This window comes from Ovis aries, chromosome 3 (genome assembly GCF_016772045.2).
Source record: "Ovis aries strain OAR_USU_Benz2616 breed Rambouillet chromosome 3, ARS-UI_Ramb_v3.0, whole genome shotgun sequence".
NCBI lineage: Eukaryota > Metazoa > Chordata > Mammalia > Artiodactyla > Bovidae > Ovis > Ovis aries.
The window spans coordinates 136,585,533-136,604,639 of NC_056056.1; the positions used below are offsets into that span (position 1 = coordinate 136,585,533).

The 19,107-nt window shown below is 50.1% G+C and overlaps 1 protein-coding gene and 1 long non-coding RNA gene across 6 annotated transcripts in view; one reads left to right on the forward strand and one right to left on the reverse strand.

Moving 5' to 3' along the window:
• Nucleotides 1-19,107, forward strand: part of FMNL3 (formin like 3) — a 52,505-nt gene that overhangs the window by 15,344 nt on the left and 18,054 nt on the right. For all 5 annotated transcript variants that reach the window (XM_004006377.5, XM_004006376.5, XM_012174331.5 and 2 more), the window contains exons 2-4: nt 16,109-16,192; nt 17,313-17,393; nt 17,662-17,738. In XM_004006377.5, the coding sequence (XP_004006426.1) occupies nt 16,109-16,192; nt 17,313-17,393; nt 17,662-17,738 (242 nt within the window). The remainder of the gene's footprint in view (nt 1-16,108; nt 16,193-17,312; nt 17,394-17,661; nt 17,739-19,107) is intronic.
• LOC121819115 (uncharacterized) lies at nt 873-13,084 on the reverse strand. The gene is made up of 3 exons (XR_006059316.2): nt 12,699-13,084; nt 5,936-10,614; nt 873-5,823 (listed from the first exon to the last, which is right to left on the reverse strand). It is a non-coding gene; the product is annotated as an uncharacterized LOC121819115 (long non-coding RNA).

Below are 19,107 nucleotides of genomic sequence, written 5' to 3' on the forward strand. Positions count from 1 at the left end.
GGGAGGCACGTATTTTTTCATTTTAATAAGTGATACATTAAAACAAAAATTTAGCTGCACCTGGCCTTAGTCGTGACATGCGAGAGGCACGTGGACTCTTGTGGCTTAGTTTCCCTGTGGCATGTGGGGTCTTAGTTCTCCAGCCAGGGATCAAACCCGTGTCCCCGCATTGGAAGGCAGATTCTTAGCCACTGGACTACTACGGAAGTTCCAAAAGTAGAATTTTTAAATGTCTGATTGTGTGACCACTCATTTATTCACCCAACACAAATGTATTGAGTGTTAGCATTTTAGACATTAGGGGTCCCACAGTGAAGAAGAGACAGAGGGACTTGGCCCGTGGATGTCATATTGTTGGTGGGGCAGTGATCAGCACATACACAGGTCTGTATGGAATTCTGAGTAGGCATAAGTGCCATGAAGAAAAAGAAGCTAAAGGGGTAGAGAGGAAGAGCAGCAATATTTTAGCAAAGTGGCAGTTTGGGGAGTTGAAGTACAAGAGAAAAGTGAAATAGTGAAGACAACTCTCTGTGGACTCTGGATCCCAGCTCCTGAGAGGCCCCCAGGGCAGGGGGTCCCTGGGCAGCACAGCCCGTCTGGGCAGGGTCCGGTCCACGCTGCTCATCCAGGGGCTTGGCCGGTTCCTAGCCCCAGGTGGGCCCAGTCAGAGCCTGTGGTTGCCTCTTCCTGGCTCCACTTGTCAGTACTGTCTGCAGGGCCGGGCAGGGTGCTGATTAACCGTAAATAGATACTTGTCTTTTCAGGGCTCCTCAAGCCTGATACTCTTAAGATTTCCTGAAGTCATTGTGTGTTCTTGGCTAGAGGAGGGCTAAGGAGTCTGGCCTGGAAAGCTATAAGCGGTGTTGGGGTTCCTTCAGCCTGGGGCTGCTGCCCAGCCAGGCCTTTTCTCAGGACCCGGGGCCTCCACGGATTTGGAGTTGAATCCCAGCTCTGCCATTTATTAGCTCCATGACCTTGGGCCAGTGCTGTAACTTCCTTGAGCCTCAGTTTCTGTGTTTGTCTAATCAGGATAAGAGTACTTGGCTTCTAGGGATTTTAGGAGACTTAAATAACATTTAAGGGTCCAGGGCAGTGTCTGGCGTGGTGGGTGCTCAGTACATTTTAAGTAGAAATATTATTCTCAGTCCACCAACCTCTTCAAGTCAGGGCTGCTAAATCGCTTCAGTTGTGTCCGACTCTTCGTGACCCCATGGACTGTAGCCCACCAGGCTCCTCCATGGGATTCTCCAGGAAAGAATACTGGAATGGGTTGTTGTCGCCCTTCTCCAGGGATCGTCCCGACCCAGGGATCAAACCAGTGTCTTTTATGTCTCCTGCTTTGGCAAGTGGGTTCTTTACCACTAGCAACACCTGGGAAGCCCTCAAGTCAGGGATCTGATATTGAGAAATACGGATTGTTGTTGATGGGTAAGAGGCTGGTTCTGTGTGCCTCAAAGTTGTAAAATCACTGAATTGCATACCACACATTAATCACCTTCCTTTCCTTCTTGATGTTGTTGGCCTTGTCATGACCTCTCCACAGGCCTTAGGACCTCCAGGAACCAGTGTAGCCCTTGGCCTGTCCTTTAGCACCTTCCATCTCTAGTGTAGCCATGGAAGGAACTTGAAGAGGCTTGAAGGCATTTACCAAAGCTAGAATAGCCAGCCTAGGCCTACTGAGGTCCAGACCTGTGCTCCTGGGACTGTACTGAACTCTGGGATGATGGTGGCTCATCTGCAGACTGAAGGGGTCACAGACTCCCTTTCTTCTCAAAACCTGCCTCAGAATGATGCCCAGATAATGTTCTAGAACAGATGGATGAGAGATAGCTAAGTGGGAAAGAGCGTCTTTGTTTGAATCTTCTGTGTCCAGAGTATGCTTAGGCCCCTTTGGACAGATTTCTGGTTTATGGTTGTGGTTATTTTGTTTTCACTTGCTGCTCAGCAGAATCAGCATCACACAAACACTCATTATCCTCAGCCCCTTGGCAGTCAGGGCACTTGGTAAATCCCTTGTAAAGTGCTCACGTCTGCAGATTATTTTCTGATGCATCTGGCATGAGTTCCAGATTGATGGTCCAATAGCAGCTATAAATTGCTCCCTTTGGGCTTGCCTAATTACTGCTGGCATCGTGGGTGAGTAAGGGATTAAGAGTCTCTTCTGCATTTATGGGGCAGCAGGTCCTGGTGAGCTCCCAAAGCATTTATCTGTCATTTCCCCAGAATACCCTTGTTAAAAGTTGGGAGCAAAACCTCAGGAGTTGAAGGGTTGGCGGCTAGATAGTGTCTGGTGGCATTAGGCTTCTCGGTTGATTCCCTCCAGGAATTGTAAAGAGACCATCTAGTATTTGTTGCCTATGGATGACTGTAGGGAAATGTCAGGTGGTGTCACAGTGTTATAAAACACTGCTGGCTGCTTCTGATTGTCTCAGAGGCAAGAGGGCAGACAGGCTACTCTGGCCTTATCCCCCCACGGCTAGGTAAAGAGTCACTCAGTACTCTGGAGGGCTTCTGAGGCTGTGAAGGTGTCATCTTCCTTGCGTGGAGATGAAGAAGGGAGAGGAATGCTATACCAGTGCTCAGAGCCTCCTGAGTGCAGTGTGGTGTTCATTCACTCAGCAAGCATTTACTAAGCACTTAGGATTGTGTTAAGTGCCAGAGAAATAAAGATGACCAAGCCAGTGTCTGCCCCCAGGATTTCAGTCTGAAGGGGAAGACAAACACATTAACATCTAATTGCAGACTTCAGCTTGGGAAGTGCGACTGTGTAGAAAGGCAGGAGCAGCTGGGCAGAGCAGAACAGGGCTTGGGGAATGCTGCCTGTAGGAGGAAATCTCTGCTGGCTAAAAGGATAATTAGGAGAAGTGTGGAGGAGAAAGCATTCCGGGTAGAGGGGCAGCGTCCGGGCGAGACAGAGCGTAATGTGCTCAGAGAATCCTTCTGGAGCTGCTCGGGGCTTTTGGAGAATAAGGTGTGTAAGGCAGACAGTGGTGAAAGGACTTTGACTGTTCTGTGGATGGGCTTCCCTGGTGTCTCAGACAATAAAGGATTTGCCTGCAATGCAGGAGACTTGGGTTCAGTCCCTGGGTTGGGAAGATCCTCTGGAGGAGGACATGGCAACCCACTCTGGTACTCTTGATGGGAGAATTGCATGGACAGAGGAGCCTGGCAGGCTACAGTCCATGGGGTTGCAAAGAGTCGGTCACAACTGAGCGACTAAGCACAGCACAGCGGATGAACCGCACGTCGTGCTTTTGGTAGGAGGGTGGCACGGTCAGGTTTTGAGGTGTCAGTGTGGCAGCCATGGGAGGGGAATCAGTTGGAGGTCAACAGCCAAGTGGATGCCTGACAGTGTGGTGATGCTGGTGGCAGCCCGAACTAGGGCTGGTTTGCGTGGTAGAGACTCAACAAATAGTTTAAAAGGTTAAATTTAGGGAGCTCGATGGATCAAATTTGATATTGGAGAGGTGGAGATAAGCAGGAAAGGAAGAATTCCGGATGGCACTCAGATTTCTAGCTTGAAATAGAAATGCATATTTGAGAGAGTCATTGGTGTCTTCCCAGGTGGTGCTAGTGGTAAGAACCCTCCTGCCAATGCAGGAGACATAAGACATGTGGGTTGCGGGTTTGATTCCTGAGTTGGGAAGATCCCCTGGAGGAGGGCATGGCAACCCACTCCAGTATTCTTGCCTGGAGAATCCCATGGACAGAGGAGCCTGGCGGGCTACAGTCCATGGGGGCGCACAGAGTCGAACACAACTGAAGCGACTCAGCGTGCACGGTGTCTATGGGTCAAATAAAATTTGGGGCTTAAACATTCTCATGCCTCTCTCTATATTCCCATAGACAGCACAGCTGTTAAGTGTGTCTGGGAGGGACAACTCCAGGGACTTCTGCAAAGTCATCAGCGGAGAAACAAAGTTGTGGAGAAAAGTAGTTAGCTGAGGGGACCGAAAACAGATTTGTGGTTAATCAAACCTCAGCTTTGCAGACCGCAGGTTTAACCTGAGGAAGTCAGGAGACAATGGGGAAGCGAGGGACTTGAGATAAGGTGGAACGCTAAAAACAACTTTCTTTGAAAAATCTCATTCAAAAGATCACTCAGCAGAGCACCTTAGTCAGTCAGTGACTCAATTCTTTCTCCCCAAACTCTGGTCCCAGCTTTCCTATGAACCCTCTGGGTGGCCATTGGTATTTTCAGTCTTTCAAAGGGGTGCGTGTGCACCTGCTCTAACCTAGAAAATCAGTAAACATGTAAGTAAATATATTTAACCTATATTGTTCAGCTGCATGTACAGACTCTGTCTTTTGTGTATTTTAAAGTACTGTGAAATTATGTTTTATGTATGGGCTTAGAAGCTGTCTTTGAATCACCTGCAACTCCTGGAGTTGCTCATCCCAGTTACCACTTATAGAGCCCTTCTCCTGGGCCAGGCCACATGCAAAATACTTTCCATTCATTCATCCCTTCACTGAATTCTTGTAGGAGGTAGAGATTGTGATTCACATTTTATAGATGAAGAAACTGAAGTTCAGAGAAGTCTAGTAACCTTCTCACTGTCTCATGAAAAGTACCAGGACTCAAATCTAGGTTCTCCCTGTTCCAAAGCCCATGCCGTTATTTATAGATGGCTCTGAATGTTTAAAATGCCATTCAGATATGAAGGAATTGTCACTGGTGGTATCCAAGAGGGAGTTCCGTGGCTTTCTGCTCTGCATGGTGTCCCTCTTCCTGTGAGACAGAACTTCAGGTGTCCGGCACACATACCTCGTTCAGCTAGTTTCACCCAGTCTTGCTGGACAGGGAAGCACTGTTTAATGATCAACCAAAGTCAGACAAATCCAGGTGGGCCTTTCCAAGTTAGAAATGGAGATTTGATTTCTTTGAAAGGAGATGGCAAGATATGGCAGAAAAAGGCGTGTCCTGTCAAAAGTTCTGTTGGAGGCCACATATCTGGGTGTGAATCTCGGTTCTGCCTCATTCAGTATGACTTCAAGGCAGTTGGTCTCAGATTCTTAATTCTCTCACCAGTTAAACAGGCAGAACACCACGTAACCTCCACGGGTTACTGAGAGCAGTGACAAAGTGCCTGGCATGTAACAGACACTCAGTAATGTTTTCCTCCTCATCTGTGGCCCTGAGTAATTATGGCACCTAGAATGCCAGACGTCGAGAGAAGCAGACAAGATTCAGAGTCTCTGTGGGTCAAGGGGTGGGAACTCTTAGGAGGCTGCCTCTAAACAGGTGGTTTTTTGTTTTTGTTTTTTTTTTTCTGGCTGGAAGATCAAATGAGATACAAAAAAGCTGAGACACTCAAAAATGGGGTAGGGGGTGTGGGCAGTCATGACCCCTGTGTCAAGCTCTGGCCTTAACAAGTATGAGGGAGGGACAATGTTGGGAAGGTGGGTTGTAGATCAAGAGCAGACTGGGGTCTTTATGTTTCCTCCCCAAAGAGGCGAGGTGTTCCGAGGCACTGAGATGGACCCCCATTTGAGAGCAACTGGAAAAGCCAGGAGGGATCAAAGACTTGTAGTGCCTCTCCCCAGCTGATATGACTAGTGCTGGGCCTCAGTTTGTCCTTCCGTAAGGCAGGAGCCATGCCTCTCCCACGTGTAGTCTGGATGTAGGAAGGGATTCATTATGTTTTATGACTTGATGATAAGCTCCTGGATTTATAACAAGACTCCTGGAAATCCAGACCCAGTGGTACTGGGTAGGGCGGAGTGCTGTCCCCAGCCGGCCACGTGGGCAACTCACAACACCTATTGGGCTTCTTCTGTATGTCAGATTGTCTAGGAACATGTGAGATTAAGGAAAAGTCTCTTTGGGGACTCTTTGGGGAGGAAACATAAAGACCCCAGTCTGCTCTTGATCTACAACCCACCTTCCCAACATTGTCCCTCCCTCATACTTGTTAAGGCCAGAGCTTGACACAGGGGTCAGGAAGCTTACAGTCTAGTTCAAGAAATAATACAGAATGTGAAAGATGAGTGGTAATATGGGAGTGAAATTTTTTTTTTCATGAAATCTTACAATTAAAAGATCTAGCATAGTGCTCAGACCAAAGTAGATATTTATAAGCCATACTTTTTCCTTTTTTGGGTAAACATATAAGAGTTATTGCCAGACAAAACAAGACTTCCAGTTGGCACAGTGTATGGTGCCTCAAAGACACTAAAGGGATGATGGAGTGTAATTGTGGATGGGAAGGGAGGGCAGTAGCCCTGCAGAAGTTCAAGGCATGGAGTGTGTAGAGGTCTGGGTTGTTTGAAGGGGGCTTCATGAGGCACCTTGATCATATTAATCCTGAAGGATGCATACAATCTGAAAAGGTTCAGAGAAAGGCTAAAACAATTGGTTGTCTCAGAGGAGGCATTGTGTGAGGATACAAAGTCAGGGTCAAACCTGGGTTCAAACCCCAACTCCATCATGTACTAGCTGTGTGACCTTGGGCAAGTTCCTTGGCCTGCCTTTCCGAGCTTTTGTTTCCTCACTTGTAAAATAGGAATGATTTTGGTCCTAACTCCATAGGCTAGTTGTGAGAATTAAATAAAATAATTTATATAGAGTTCTTATTTCAGTTTTGTCAATAAATGTTATCAGCTTTTGTCATTATTCCGTTTTTCATTTTAATAGTAGTGTCATTAGTATCCTAGTCATACCCAGTGATTTACCTTAGTTCCTGGGACCTGTGTCATCTGGCCATTCCCTGCCTGCTGTAATTTCCTCAAATATGCTTTTGTTCTGTTATTGCAGATCACTTGGAGACTCCTGGACTTTTTATGGTGTTTTGTACTTCTGTGTACTTGCAAATGCCATGTCCTTGCCTAGAATATCACCATCTTCCCCTGCTTCATTGCTTTTGCCCAGCTTCTTCCCGCTTGATGTTTTAAGAGTAAACCCTATAGCGTTTCTTCCAGGAAACCTTACTTGACTGCTCTGTTCCGTTGCCTCCCTGGGATCCCACGGTGCCACAGGCTGCTGTTTGCCAGCAGCACTGTGTGTACCCGTCCCTGGCTTGCTGATCTACCTTGCCCTCTGGATATAAACTTTCTGAATGTAGGGATCCTACCTTATTTATTTTTATATTTCCAGCTCCTAGCTTAGTGACTGGCATATAGTTATTTTCTGCTAATTGTTGAATAAGAAATCCAAGCCAAAAACAAAAAAACAAGAAGAACACAGCTAACTTTATGTGTAACATTTATTACTTAGTTCTGATTTAAATGCTTTATGTATACTATTTAATTGTCATACCAACCTTAAGAAGTAGGTACTATTTGTACCTCCATTTTACAGATGAGGAAACTGAGGCTCATAGAAATTAAATAACTCTTCCAAGGCCACACTAGTAAGTGGTGGAACCAAAATTCATACTAGGGCAGTGTAGCTCCTCATTCTGTGGTTTAGCCACTCTTTGAGATTTGTGATATTTATTGAACGCCCAAGAAAAAGTGAAGAGACATTAGCTGTGCATCACAACTCCGTGAACACATGCTAAAAGCATTAGGGAATGTGTGGAGACACTTTTAGGGGAGAGTGTAAACCTTCCCACTCTTACTTATGACAGATTTGCTAGAGAAGGTGGAATTTCTCCTGTTGTGAATTGGATGAGGGGCATGGCTGGCAGCTGGGAAGGAGATGATCTCTGAGGATGATGGAGGAGAAATCTTAGGGAATGGATAAAGAGTATATGTCTGGGGAAATTCAATTTGCTCAATCTTTATTGAGCACCTACTGCAGTGATCAACAAGCTGGTGATGATGATGCCTGTGCTCAGGAGCTTGTGGTCTAGCGGACTTTAAGATGCGTCTGGTTAGACAGTCAGTCAGCGGAGTGTCTTAGACTTATAACATGAACTGAAAGACAGAGTTGAAACCCAATGAGAAGTGGGAATTTGCTGCGGGAGAAGCAACATATAAGGAAAGTGATTTGGGCTGTAGCTCATAATGCAGATTATAAGACCAGAAATAGCAAGGACAATTGTGAGAAGTTGGATAATCCCCTCCAAAAATAACCAGGGACTGAACAAAGGACTTGGTGATGGATGCGGTAGTAGCAGGATCAATCAGTTATTTATTAAGCACCTGCACATGATTCAGAGAAGGATAAGGCATGACCCCTCCCCTCCAGTAGCTGTATTCTAGTTGAAATAAAGGAAACACACACATGAAAATGCACTATACGACCTCATTCAATTTGTGTTGAGATCCACAGTATCAGTGACCAGGTATTTTCTTTCTCTTTGCTTCACTCATCTGGATTTCATTTCTAAGGTCACCTCATTTTCCAGAATAGCTGCTGAAGTTCCAGTTATTGTCTCTGCATTCCAGGCAGCTGGAAGCAGAAAGGAGGAAAAAAGGTATACTCCCTCCCTTTAATGATACTGCTCAGAAGTTATACACACTACTTCTCTTCACAAACCACATGGTCACATAGCCACATCTGAATGCTAGGAAAGATGAGAAATACATTAATTCTTTGTATTACAAAAAAATTTTTTTTCCTGAAGTTGATTTACAATGTGTTAATCTCTGCTGTACAGCAGAGTGACTCAGTTATACACATATATACGTTCTTTTTATATTCTTTATTGAATTTAGTTCCCTGTGCTATTCAGTAGGACCTTGCTGTTTATAGAAATGTATTAACTCTGGGTTGCTAAGTGCTCAGCTAAGCATTGGAGGTTCATTAATAAGGAAGGTGAGAAGAGGCTGGGGATAACAAGCAGGTCTCCACCTTATCATTCTTCACATATAATTATGCTTTGGAGCTCAAAAGAGGGACTGAGCTATGTCGGGTAGTCACAGAGTTGGATTTCAAGTCCAGTGGTAATAGGCAGGGACTCAGAAGATTGCGGAAACATAAGTTACAAGTGAATCCTATGACTAGAGTAGCTGCTCCTAGAGAACCCAGGAGACGATGAGCTGGTCAGAGATGCTGCGGCCAACCTAGAAAAAGTCTTAGCTCTGAAGCTGTTTCTTATCTGAGATGCTGAGAACAGTCAGCCAAGGAGTTTAGGCTTTTTTTGTGTAAATGGTAAGGAGTCAGAGATTTCTGAACTGAAAAGAAGCATAATTTATCTTATGTGCTAGGAAGTTTGGAAATTCCATCCACATGCAGGCTGGAAGCAGGGACACCAACTAGGAGTTTATCCCAGAAGGTCAGGCGTGTACAAGGGCCTATCTGATGGTGCCCATGGGAGGAGGAGAAAAGGTATGGATGAGAGACCCTGGGAGGGCACACTTGGGTCCTAGTGAGTAATGGCCTGTGGTCCGAGGAGAGAGAGGAAAATGTCTTTTGTGGGGTGTAACCCCAGAAATGTTGTGTCCTCTCGGAGGTAGCGCTGCCTAAGGGCTCCCCCTGCGGGAAGGCAGAATATGGTGAAAAGAAGGGTCAACCTTGGTTGGCTACACGGACAATGTGAGTCTGCCCCAAGATGCCTTGGCTTTGGAAAAGCCAGCGGCCCCCAGCAGAATAGTTTCCATTCTGCGTAACTGGGGAGTGTGTGGGTCTGGCTAACCGCGAGGAGGGGCTGAGGAGCCAGCAGACAGATCAAGTTGCTGTGGCAGTGGTGTTTTTAAGCTGGGGCTCGGGGCCCGTAGCTAACAAGAGTTCTTCTATCCGAGATTGTATGCTTCTTGACTGAGTAGGCCAAGAGGGCGTCCTTAGCCAGGGCCAGGTTACCTGCCCAGGTTACCTGATGTCAGGTGTAAGGCCGACGGCGTGGCAGAGAGTAGAGCTAGGGGGCTTTGCTGGCGCTGGGGACCTGATTGACTTCCTGCACCAGTTCAGGATCCAAGGTGGGAGTCGACCATGGTGAGGAGGAGGCCTCGGGGTACAGTTGTATTTGGATAAAGCCACCTCTTCATTTGATTGACAACGGCCTTCCAGGACCTCGCCTTTACCCGACTTCCCTGGTGTGAGTTGCGGAGCTCAGCCTGAGACATCTGGCAAATCCATCTCTTTTTCCTCCAGGCTGCTCAGGGACTTGGCCCGTAACTGCTCAGCAAGTCATTTCTGGTTATAGAGTCATCAGTGACCACAGAAACACGTTCTCCAGACAGGGCTCTGAAAGCTGGCTTTTCTCTGGTAGCTTGTCCCCAAAGTGATAGCTTCAAGCAAACAGAACCAGAAAGTCAGCTCGAAGCCGCTACAGACACTTAAGTCAAGGAGCACCCACTTTTCCGATGTCTCGTCATGAGGCACTGCGGTGAATTTCCCGCAGGTCGAGTCGGGCAGCTCAGGCCTCGAGGAAGCCATGTGTGTGGTGAGCTGTGTCACACGCAGGAGCTCCTGTGCTGGGGCTGCACGTGGAGGGAGGGGAGGAGGCGGGGGAGCTGCTCTGTTGAGGCTGTGGGATTTGGCAGCACCAGGGCTCCAGGCCTCGCATCTAGGGAGGTGACTGCTCCTGGTCCACTCCTTCCTATTCTGCAAGTGTTCACCCCGCTCCATCATGGGCAGGGTTCCCTCTTCCTCCAGCCAAGTGTCATGAACTGTTCTCGTGATTTCCTTTCTGCCGCAGGGCACTTCTTCTCCCAGAGCCTTTCCCAGTTGACTCGGGCTCATTCCAGGCTCTGTCTGTGTCGTGTTATCTTCTCCAAACCTGAGCTCTGAAAAGAAGGATGGGAGGGAGGAAAGCGAGGAGAGCCATCCTGAGCTTCGTCTCCTAGGTTGGCCGCAGAGCCTGGCTCGGCCTGTCTGCGGGGGCTGCATTGAGACCTGGCTGCTGAGCCGGCCCACTTCCTCCCTGCACTACACCCACCGGTCACAGGGCTGGGGAAGCTGTGCTTCCCATATCTGGACCTTCTTAATTTTAGCTCTTGGACCTTTGCTCAAACACTCTGATTTTTTAAATTTCCTTCTGCCAGTATTGTAGTTTTGGGGGGCAGTTGGAAGAAGCTGTGCTGAAAGAGTGAGATAAACAAACAGTGACGCAGAGGCGGTGGCGGCGTAAGCACCGGGCTGGGCCTGCTGTCTGGGCGGGCCGGGTGGAGGAGGCCTCCCGCCCTGCACACTGGCCAGCTGGCTTGTGTTAAAGCGCTGGCTGAAAATAACTCTCATTGTCTGGGAGCTGCTACTGCGGCAGGGCTGGCTATGGCCGCTGAGGGGGCCGGGGTAGCAGGAATGATGCCTCCCACCTCCTTGGGCTCCTGCCCTTTGGGAGCAGCACCCAGCTGGCCACAGCTGCCCGTACTGCCCACCAAGAGAGACACGTGGAGGGGAGGCCTGGCCACTACTAACCCTAGGTCCATTTGGCGGCTGGGTGTGGGCCTCTGTGCCCAGTGTTGCCTGCTTCTCCATTGACTTGGGGGCAGAGATGTTGGTTTGTGAGGGGCTCCTGGTGGGAATACGGTACTCCAGTTGCTCCTCCAGCAGTCTCCTGGACTCCCACACCTCGTACCTCCTCACCACCTCTCCTCTGCCATCCGCATAATGGACTGATCTGCAGATGTCCGTGAGGACTTGCTGGCAGCTGTGACCAGGGGCCAGGGCTCAATAGCATGTGGTGCCTGGGACAGTACTTCATTTCCCCTCTGGGGAGGATCTAGACTCAGCTTCCCAGGGCTCCCTGCCCCATGGGCTGAGCATGGTGACTGCGGCTACCGCTCCAGGGAGAAGTGGCCAGCCGTAAGGGCCTCGGTGGGGAGGTGGTTCTGAGAGGGAAAACATTAAGAAAACCACCAACTCACATTCTATATTTGCTCAAAATGAACAGCCCCTGCCTGCCCTTCCTTAAGTCTCCAGAATCCCCTTTGCAGGAACATTTCAGCCATCTTTCTTTCTCTCCTCAGAGGAGCTATGCCATTTTAGCCTCTGATCCTGAAATTTATCATGACTGACTAGGACCAGTAGAGGCAGCTGGGAATTTTGGGTGGTTCCTATCTCTGTTTGTTGGGTTTTCCCCAGGCTTGGCCCAAGGAGACTGGCAGAGGACGGGTGAGTCCCAGCACAGGACCCACAGCTTTGAAGGAAACTCCAGCCCCACCGGTATTTCCCTTCCCCTGCGGTGGGAAGGAAGCGAGGAGGGGCTAACTGGCTGGGGGTGCAGGGCAGGAAAGGGAAAGGAACCTCTGTGACCAGAGCCAGCTCCCCCTCCTCTGCTTCTCTGGGGCCAACAGGGTCGTGTGGGGAGAAAGGAAGCCTCGCTGGGGGGACTGGGCCCTTGCTCCCATGGAAGGGGTTGGCCCCTGAGCTGGGTGCTCGGCCTGGCCTCAAACTGGCTGTAAACCAGAGCCGCCTTGCTGGAGAAGCATCAGATCCACCCCTTTCTGCTTCTTCCTGTTATAGGTTTTTATTTTAGACTTCTGGCTGGTTCCCTCTGATTTAGGAATCCGTCCCAGAGTTGCTTTGAGTCTGAGTTCCTCTTCTCCGGTCTCCCTGGAGTCTCCCCCTCCCTCCCCAGGACAGTGATGTTTTACTGCCTCCTAGTCTTAGAAGTGAAGGATCAAAGCAGGGGTGAGGGGTTGCTCTGTCCTCAGAGTGTTGAAAAGCAGAGCAGAAGGAGGAGGGACAGAAGCAGGAGTAGAGGACAACCAGGGAGAGGGCAGGTCCTTGGGGTGTCAGAGCATCGCTCAGAGTTTCTAGGAGGAGCGGGGAGGGAAGTGTGTTGAACACCCACAGTGTTCCAGACTTACTCGGACCTAAAGTATTTATCATTTAATCCTCATAAAACCCTGTGAAGTGGTGAGATTACCTCCGTTTTGTGAATGAGCTCTCTGAGGTTCTATGACTCTGAAGAGCTTCAAGTCGATCTGGAGCTCTCTGGTTCCACATCCAGTGTCCTCTGCTGCAAAACAGCCGAGTCTCCTTTCTCTTCAGCGAGGGGCTCCGAGAGGAGTTAGCAAGAACTCAGCCCGGCTTCTGCCTCAAGAGAGCCTGTGCTCAGTGGAGCCACAGCAGGAAAATGTCAAGGAAGCAACCTCTGACTGAAACCGGAAGGAAGGTTGGCAGGTTTGCTCCCTGGCTGTCCCCGGAACTCAGGAAGCTGTCCTTCCTCGGGACATTGAGCCCTGCTGGCCTCACACGCAGTATCTGCTGGAAGCAGGGGCCCCGATGCCATGGCCTGGCGGGGAGAGAACTGCCGAACCCTGGCCCTGCCCATGATGGGTGGCTCCCACCCCTCACAGTCCATGGCTGACTTCTTGTGAGTGCTGGAGGCTGGGGAATTCCCCCACCCACTTCCTTCCCCATCACACTTCACTTACAAAGGAGAGGAAACTACCCTCACTGCTCAGAAGCGTCACCCAGAGCTCTAGACGGGAGGACGTGGGCCTGTGGTCAGAGCTGCTTCACGCTCCTGCCCCTGGTTTCTGTTTGCTGGCATCCCTCTCTCCTGGGCATCTTAAGTCTGGCCAGTTCCCCGAGGTTCCTCTTCCATGCTCTTAGGCTGGAGTTCCCAGAAGTGGTGACCCTGCTTTGTCTTTGAAGCCCCGGAGGACCAGACGTTTTCTCAGTGGTTCACCTGGTGGGGAAGTGTGAGGCCCCAGCGGCTGAGGGAGGAAGTTGGTGTAGACGGGATGCGATGTCTGCCACAGCCCGACGAGCTCCCCCTCCCTCTCCCGAGTCGCTCCCCCTCCCCCTCCCCCTCCCGAGTCGCCTGCTTCCAGGGGAGACAACCGTTTTCTGCCTTCAGACAAGGGAGAGAGGGGCAAGAGGACAGTGAAGCCACCTCAGGCCGTGCGCAGAGCCAGAACCAGGCCTGGTCCCACGGGCTCTGCGGGCTGCAGCCTGGCCCTGCTTGGGTGGGAGAACTTGCTCCAGGCCACCTTTGGTCTTCGGTCCCTGTTCTGTGGTGGCCTCCTGCTCCTGTCCTGCTGGCCACACAGACACGCTGAGATCGGCCCTTAGCAGGGAGGTCCCAGAGAGAACACCTGGGGTTCCATTTGCCTGTCCGGCCAGGCCTGCTCCATCGGCAGTGGGGTGGATTCGGTTAGCCCCTCTTCCCTGCGGAAGCTCAGGCAGACTCACAGAGCGGGAGCAACCATGGGGAGAGGGGTGAAGGTGCGGTCCCTTCCCCTTCCCCTTCTTTTCTTGTCTTCTGGGTTTCTAAATTCTTCCATTTCTAAACACTGAACAGAGATCCCAACTCCACTTCCTTTTTCGAGTCATAACGACCCTGTTTCCAGCCAGAAGCTTGGCCCAGAGCTTAGAACCAGAACCTGTTCGTTTTTTTTAATTTATTTATCTTTGGCTGTGCTGGATGTTTGTTGCCGCTCAGGCTTTTCTCTAGTTGCACCGAGCAGGGGCTACTCCCTTGGTTCAGGGCACAGGCTTCACATTGTAGTGTCTTCTCTTGTTGCAAAGCACAGGCTATAGGGCACACAGTCTTCAGGAGTTGCAGCTCAGCCCCCAGGCTCTAGAGCACAGGCTCAGTAGTTGTGGTGCACGGGCTTGGCTGCTCCATAGCATATGGGATCTTCCCGGATCGGGGATCATTGACCTGTGTCTCCTCCATGGGCAGGTGGATTCTCTACCACTGAGTCACTGAGGAAGCCCCACAGATGGGACCTCTTCACCACAGGTTTACCGTCAACTTACTCTCCACTTGGTGCCTGTCATAGGGTTAGAGATTATTAGGGGTTGGCGATCATATGAATAACGGTACAATCAGTCCTTTAGATGACCGTGTGTATGTGTGTGTGTGTGTAAGTCGCTTCAGTCGTGTCCAACTCTTTGTGACCGTATGGACCGTAGCTCACCAGGCTCCAATGTCCTTGGGATTCTCCAGGCCAGAATATTGGAGTGGATTGCCGTGCCCTCCTCCAGGGGATCTTCCCGATCCAGGGATCAAACCCACGTCTTTTGTGTCTCCTGAATTGGCAGGCGGGTTCTTTACCACCAGCACCACCTGGAAAGTCCTTGAGCATACAACTGGCTTAATAGCGTGTGTGTAAATAAATACCTAATAGATACATGTAACAGAAGTAAATGATGTTTAAGGATTTTCTTTCAATTTCTTAGAAAACAGAGAGCCTACTCCCAGGATACTCTTGCTGTTTTTGGAATAACTCAGAGCTGGTATGACTCCTCAGGATCCCGGGCACATACAATTTGTGTCCCCAGGGACAAGGATATCAAGGGCCCAACAGAGAGAAGCCAGGTGGTCGCGCTTTGTTTACCTGGAAATTAGAGCTGAGCTTGGAGCAGTAGGTAAGGGAGAGGAAGATGAGAGGAAGGCCTTACTGTGACCTGCAGCCAAGGCAGCTAGACTGGTTAGAGGAGGGGCTTGGCTGGGCCGGAGTGGGAGGGGAGGGGTAAGGAGGGGACAGAAGGGCTGCTGGTCTGGGTGGGCCTTGCCCCTGGATGCCGTGGCTTTCATTCACTTACGCCTGTGTTCCTGTATTCATTCAGCAGATGGTAGTGAACAAAATAAAATGACCCCTGGTCTGTCCTGTACTCTCAGCTAGAGTGTCTCAGTGAGGGGCTGGGACACTTCACTGTGTCTTAAATAATTGGGAGCTGTGTCATAAGTAATCAGCACAAATGATTAAAGTGCTGAAATCTTGTAAACTGTTTCCTTAAAAACTTGAGCAGTTATCTTCATGTTGATGTTCTGCTCATTCTTGGTGTCCTGGATGCGAAGGAAAGGGTTAGAGTTGCAGCCTCTGCACAGGCTATGTATGGGTGGCTCAGGATTCACCCGGGGGGGTGTGTGGTACAAGAAGCCTGCCCAGCTCCCAGGCTGTGGGGGAAAATTGATTGATGTTGTCACTTTAGACTGGTGACTTTCAAACTTTTTTGACCTGTCCCATGTTAAGAAACACATCTTATATTCTGTGTGTGTTTCATTCATGAAACAAAAACTTTGTGAAACATTATTTATACTTCCTAATTGCAATCAATTCTGATACCTTAAATTCTTGTTCTATTTTAATCTGTTCATTCTCATTCAAAATAAAGTTACTCTTGACTGACTACACTGATTCCTCAACCTGTGATTTGGAAAACGCTGCTCAGCCAAACTGAACCAAACGTGAAGGGGAAACAGGAAGATGGTTGTGCCCCTCTGAGCCTTCCTATTCAGCCATGGAATTTCGGGTGAAACCTGAGGGTTCAGGCGTGAGGGAAGCCTGTCAGCCCTATTGACTCAGGTTCTCTCCGCAGAGTTCCATGAACCTGCCTCCCGACAAGGCACGGCTCCTGCGGCAGTACGACAACGAGAAGAAGTGGGACCTCATCTGTGACCAGGTACAGAGTTTGGGACCGGAAGTGAGGCTGGGCACAGCGGCAGGGCCTTGGGCATTAACCGCAGCCCTGGGGTCCCTTGAGGAACCCTGGCCTGGTCTTGGCCTCAGCCCATGCTTATTTCCTCTTCTAAAAGCACTTTCCTAATAGACACAACTCATGCGAAGAGTTGACTCATTGGAAAAGACTCTGATGCTGGGAGGGATTGGGAGAGAAGGGGACGACAGAGGATGAGATGGCTGGATGGCATCACTGACTCGATGGACATGAGTCTGAGTGAACTCCAAGAGTTGGTGAGGGACAGGGAGGCCTGGTGTGCTGCAATTCATGGGGTCGCAAAGAGTCGGACATGACTGAGCGACTGAACTGAACTGAACAGACACAGGCTTGTAGCCCAGGTTCCCCTCGAGCTCCCACAGAGCACTGTCTTGATTTCTTCCCAGTGAGGTTTGTTGAGCTGTGAGATCTGCTGTGGAGGAGTTTGGTGGTTTCCCCAGCAGAGCTTGTTTCTGCCTTTCCAACCAGGGTGAGGTCTGTGCCTGGCTGAAGAATCCAAAGTGCCATTTGTCTTTCACTCTGCTCCAGACCTGGTGAATAGCAGCCTTTTCCCCATTACTTACAGGCCTCTAGGAATGAGAAGCCCCGGTCCTCTAGTCTTCTGTTCCCAAATCTCAGAATGTGAGGATTGGAAGCTCTTTCTACATGAAAGTGTTTAGAGCCGGAAGAGAAAAGAGATTTTTCAGTTAGCTTAGAATCAAGAACTCACACCTGTGGCCTTGCTTTTTTCCCCTGTGTACATTTGAAGATGACAGATCATGAGTTTTTGAACTCAGACAGGCCTGGCTGCAAGCAACCTCTTAATTTTTAACACAGAAAATTACTTTAGACTCAGGGTTACTGGGTCTACTCAGTAACTCAGAATTACTCATCGAAGGAGGAGAAGATGGCAGCAGAGAAGTACCTGAGGAAAAGTCACGGAGGGGAACTTACGGTGTGGGGGATGTTAAGGGCCAGGTGACAGCTTAAGGAGTCCCCTCACATCAGACACTGTGGGCACCCTGCTTCCTCAGCACTCTTCTCAGAAGCCTGAGTGTCTGCGTGCACACACGTGTTTCCCTCACAGGAACGATTCCAGGTGAAGAATCCTCCCCACACGTACATCCAGAAACTCCAGAGCTTCTTGGACCCCAGCGTAACTCGGAAGGTGAGGTGCGAAGCAGGTAGCCCCATCTTGCTGTCCTTTGCAGTCCTGTGGGCTTTAGGGGCAAGCCCTGTGGCATGGGTCAGGACTGTTCTGAGCAGCAGGAGCTGGGCTTCTGTGTTCTGGGCTGTGGGGGAGTGGCTGGCTGGAAGCAGATGGAAGGACCGTCACCACCCTCTTGGGTGCCTTCCCTTTCCTTTTCTGCCCCTTTTGCTTGCATTGTAAAGTTGGCTTGGGGGCCCCCATCAGTGACAGAATCCTACATTCACAGAAATTCAGGAGGAGAGTGCAGGAGTCAACCAAAGTATTGAGAGAGCTGGAGATCTCACTGCGAACCAACCACATTGGGTGAGTCCACCCTTGACCGTCACAGCCTTTCCACGTGGCCGCTTAGGACCCGGCATCCACTGAGGAGAGTTTGCCTGTTTATCTCCTTGCTGTGGGGCAGAGCTGCCTCTTGAATGCTTTTTGGTTCCCCAGAGGGCTTCAGACTGTTCCTTTTCTGGCTTTTCTCCCCCTCAGCTCTGCCAGCTGCTGACTGGATGCTGCTGGCAAGCCTGGGGCCTCTCCTGGGGTCCTCAGTCTGTGGCTTTGAGTGGAAGACATTCCCACAGCAGCTGAGACTGGAGTCTGCCTGTGGCCTGGGGCTGGGCCAAGGGAGGCCCAGAGAAGGCTGGGAATGGGGGAATGTATTGCATTGGGTTGCTGAGACCTGGTTTGTGGACTGTTTGGTGCCCAGAAGACTATTTGCTTGATTATAAGACAGTTTTAGTTCATGAGCAGAATCAGCTTCCTGAAACAATCAGGGAAGATCTGAAGCAGGTGGACCAGATGCTGAGTGTCTTCTGTAATCCCAGACCCAGGTCCTGTCAACCTGTTGCCGGGGCCCCTAGAAACTACATGAGTCTTTTTTTTTTCCCGGAGGAGTGGGGAACCAGGACCTGCTGAGCAGGCACAGGTCTAATGTGTGAGATACAGGGAAAGAGCTACAGTCTTGGATTCGTAAAACTGTAACCAGCCAGGGTAAATATAGTGAAAGTGAGAGGATGAGAGAGAGAGCAAGCGCGCGCGCGCGCGCGCGCGCGCGCGTGTGTGTGTGTGTGTGTGTGTGTGTGTGTGTGTGTGTGTGTGTATGTACACAAAGGACAGTGGGGGACTCCTCACTGTGACAGAGAGCTGCAGGCAGTACTACAGATCTGGCCTGCTCATTGAGAGCTCACAGGAGTGAGAAGTCTAGCCTGGGGTGGAGGCGGGGGTTGCTGGGCAGGTTCCAGCCCCAGAAGCAGGAGTAGAAAGAGCCAAATGACATCATCTGCCTTCCCCTCCCGCCCCGCCTGGGCTTCTAGTGCAGGCTACCTGAATGCAGTCAACTGCCTCCTGCAGTCATGGGAGAGAACAGGAAAGGGACCATTGCTGGCGCAGTCGCTGTGCTTGGTGGTCAGAGCTGGCTTTCACACCTCATCCATGAAGCATGAGCCACACATTGAGAACTGACCAGCTAGGAAATGTGTAACTCAGCCTTCACCTTTATTTGGTGAAGCTCAAGGAAGGAAGAACTGCAGTGGCCCATCAGCTGCCCCACGTGTGAGAGCACGACACAGATGACAGCTCCAAGCTCCACCTTGCAGTCATCCGGAGGGCCTTTACCCCTCCCTGCTTCCTGCTCCCTCACATCCTCCTCACCGAGTCCTGCTGCATGAGGAGGGGGCTCTGCTCT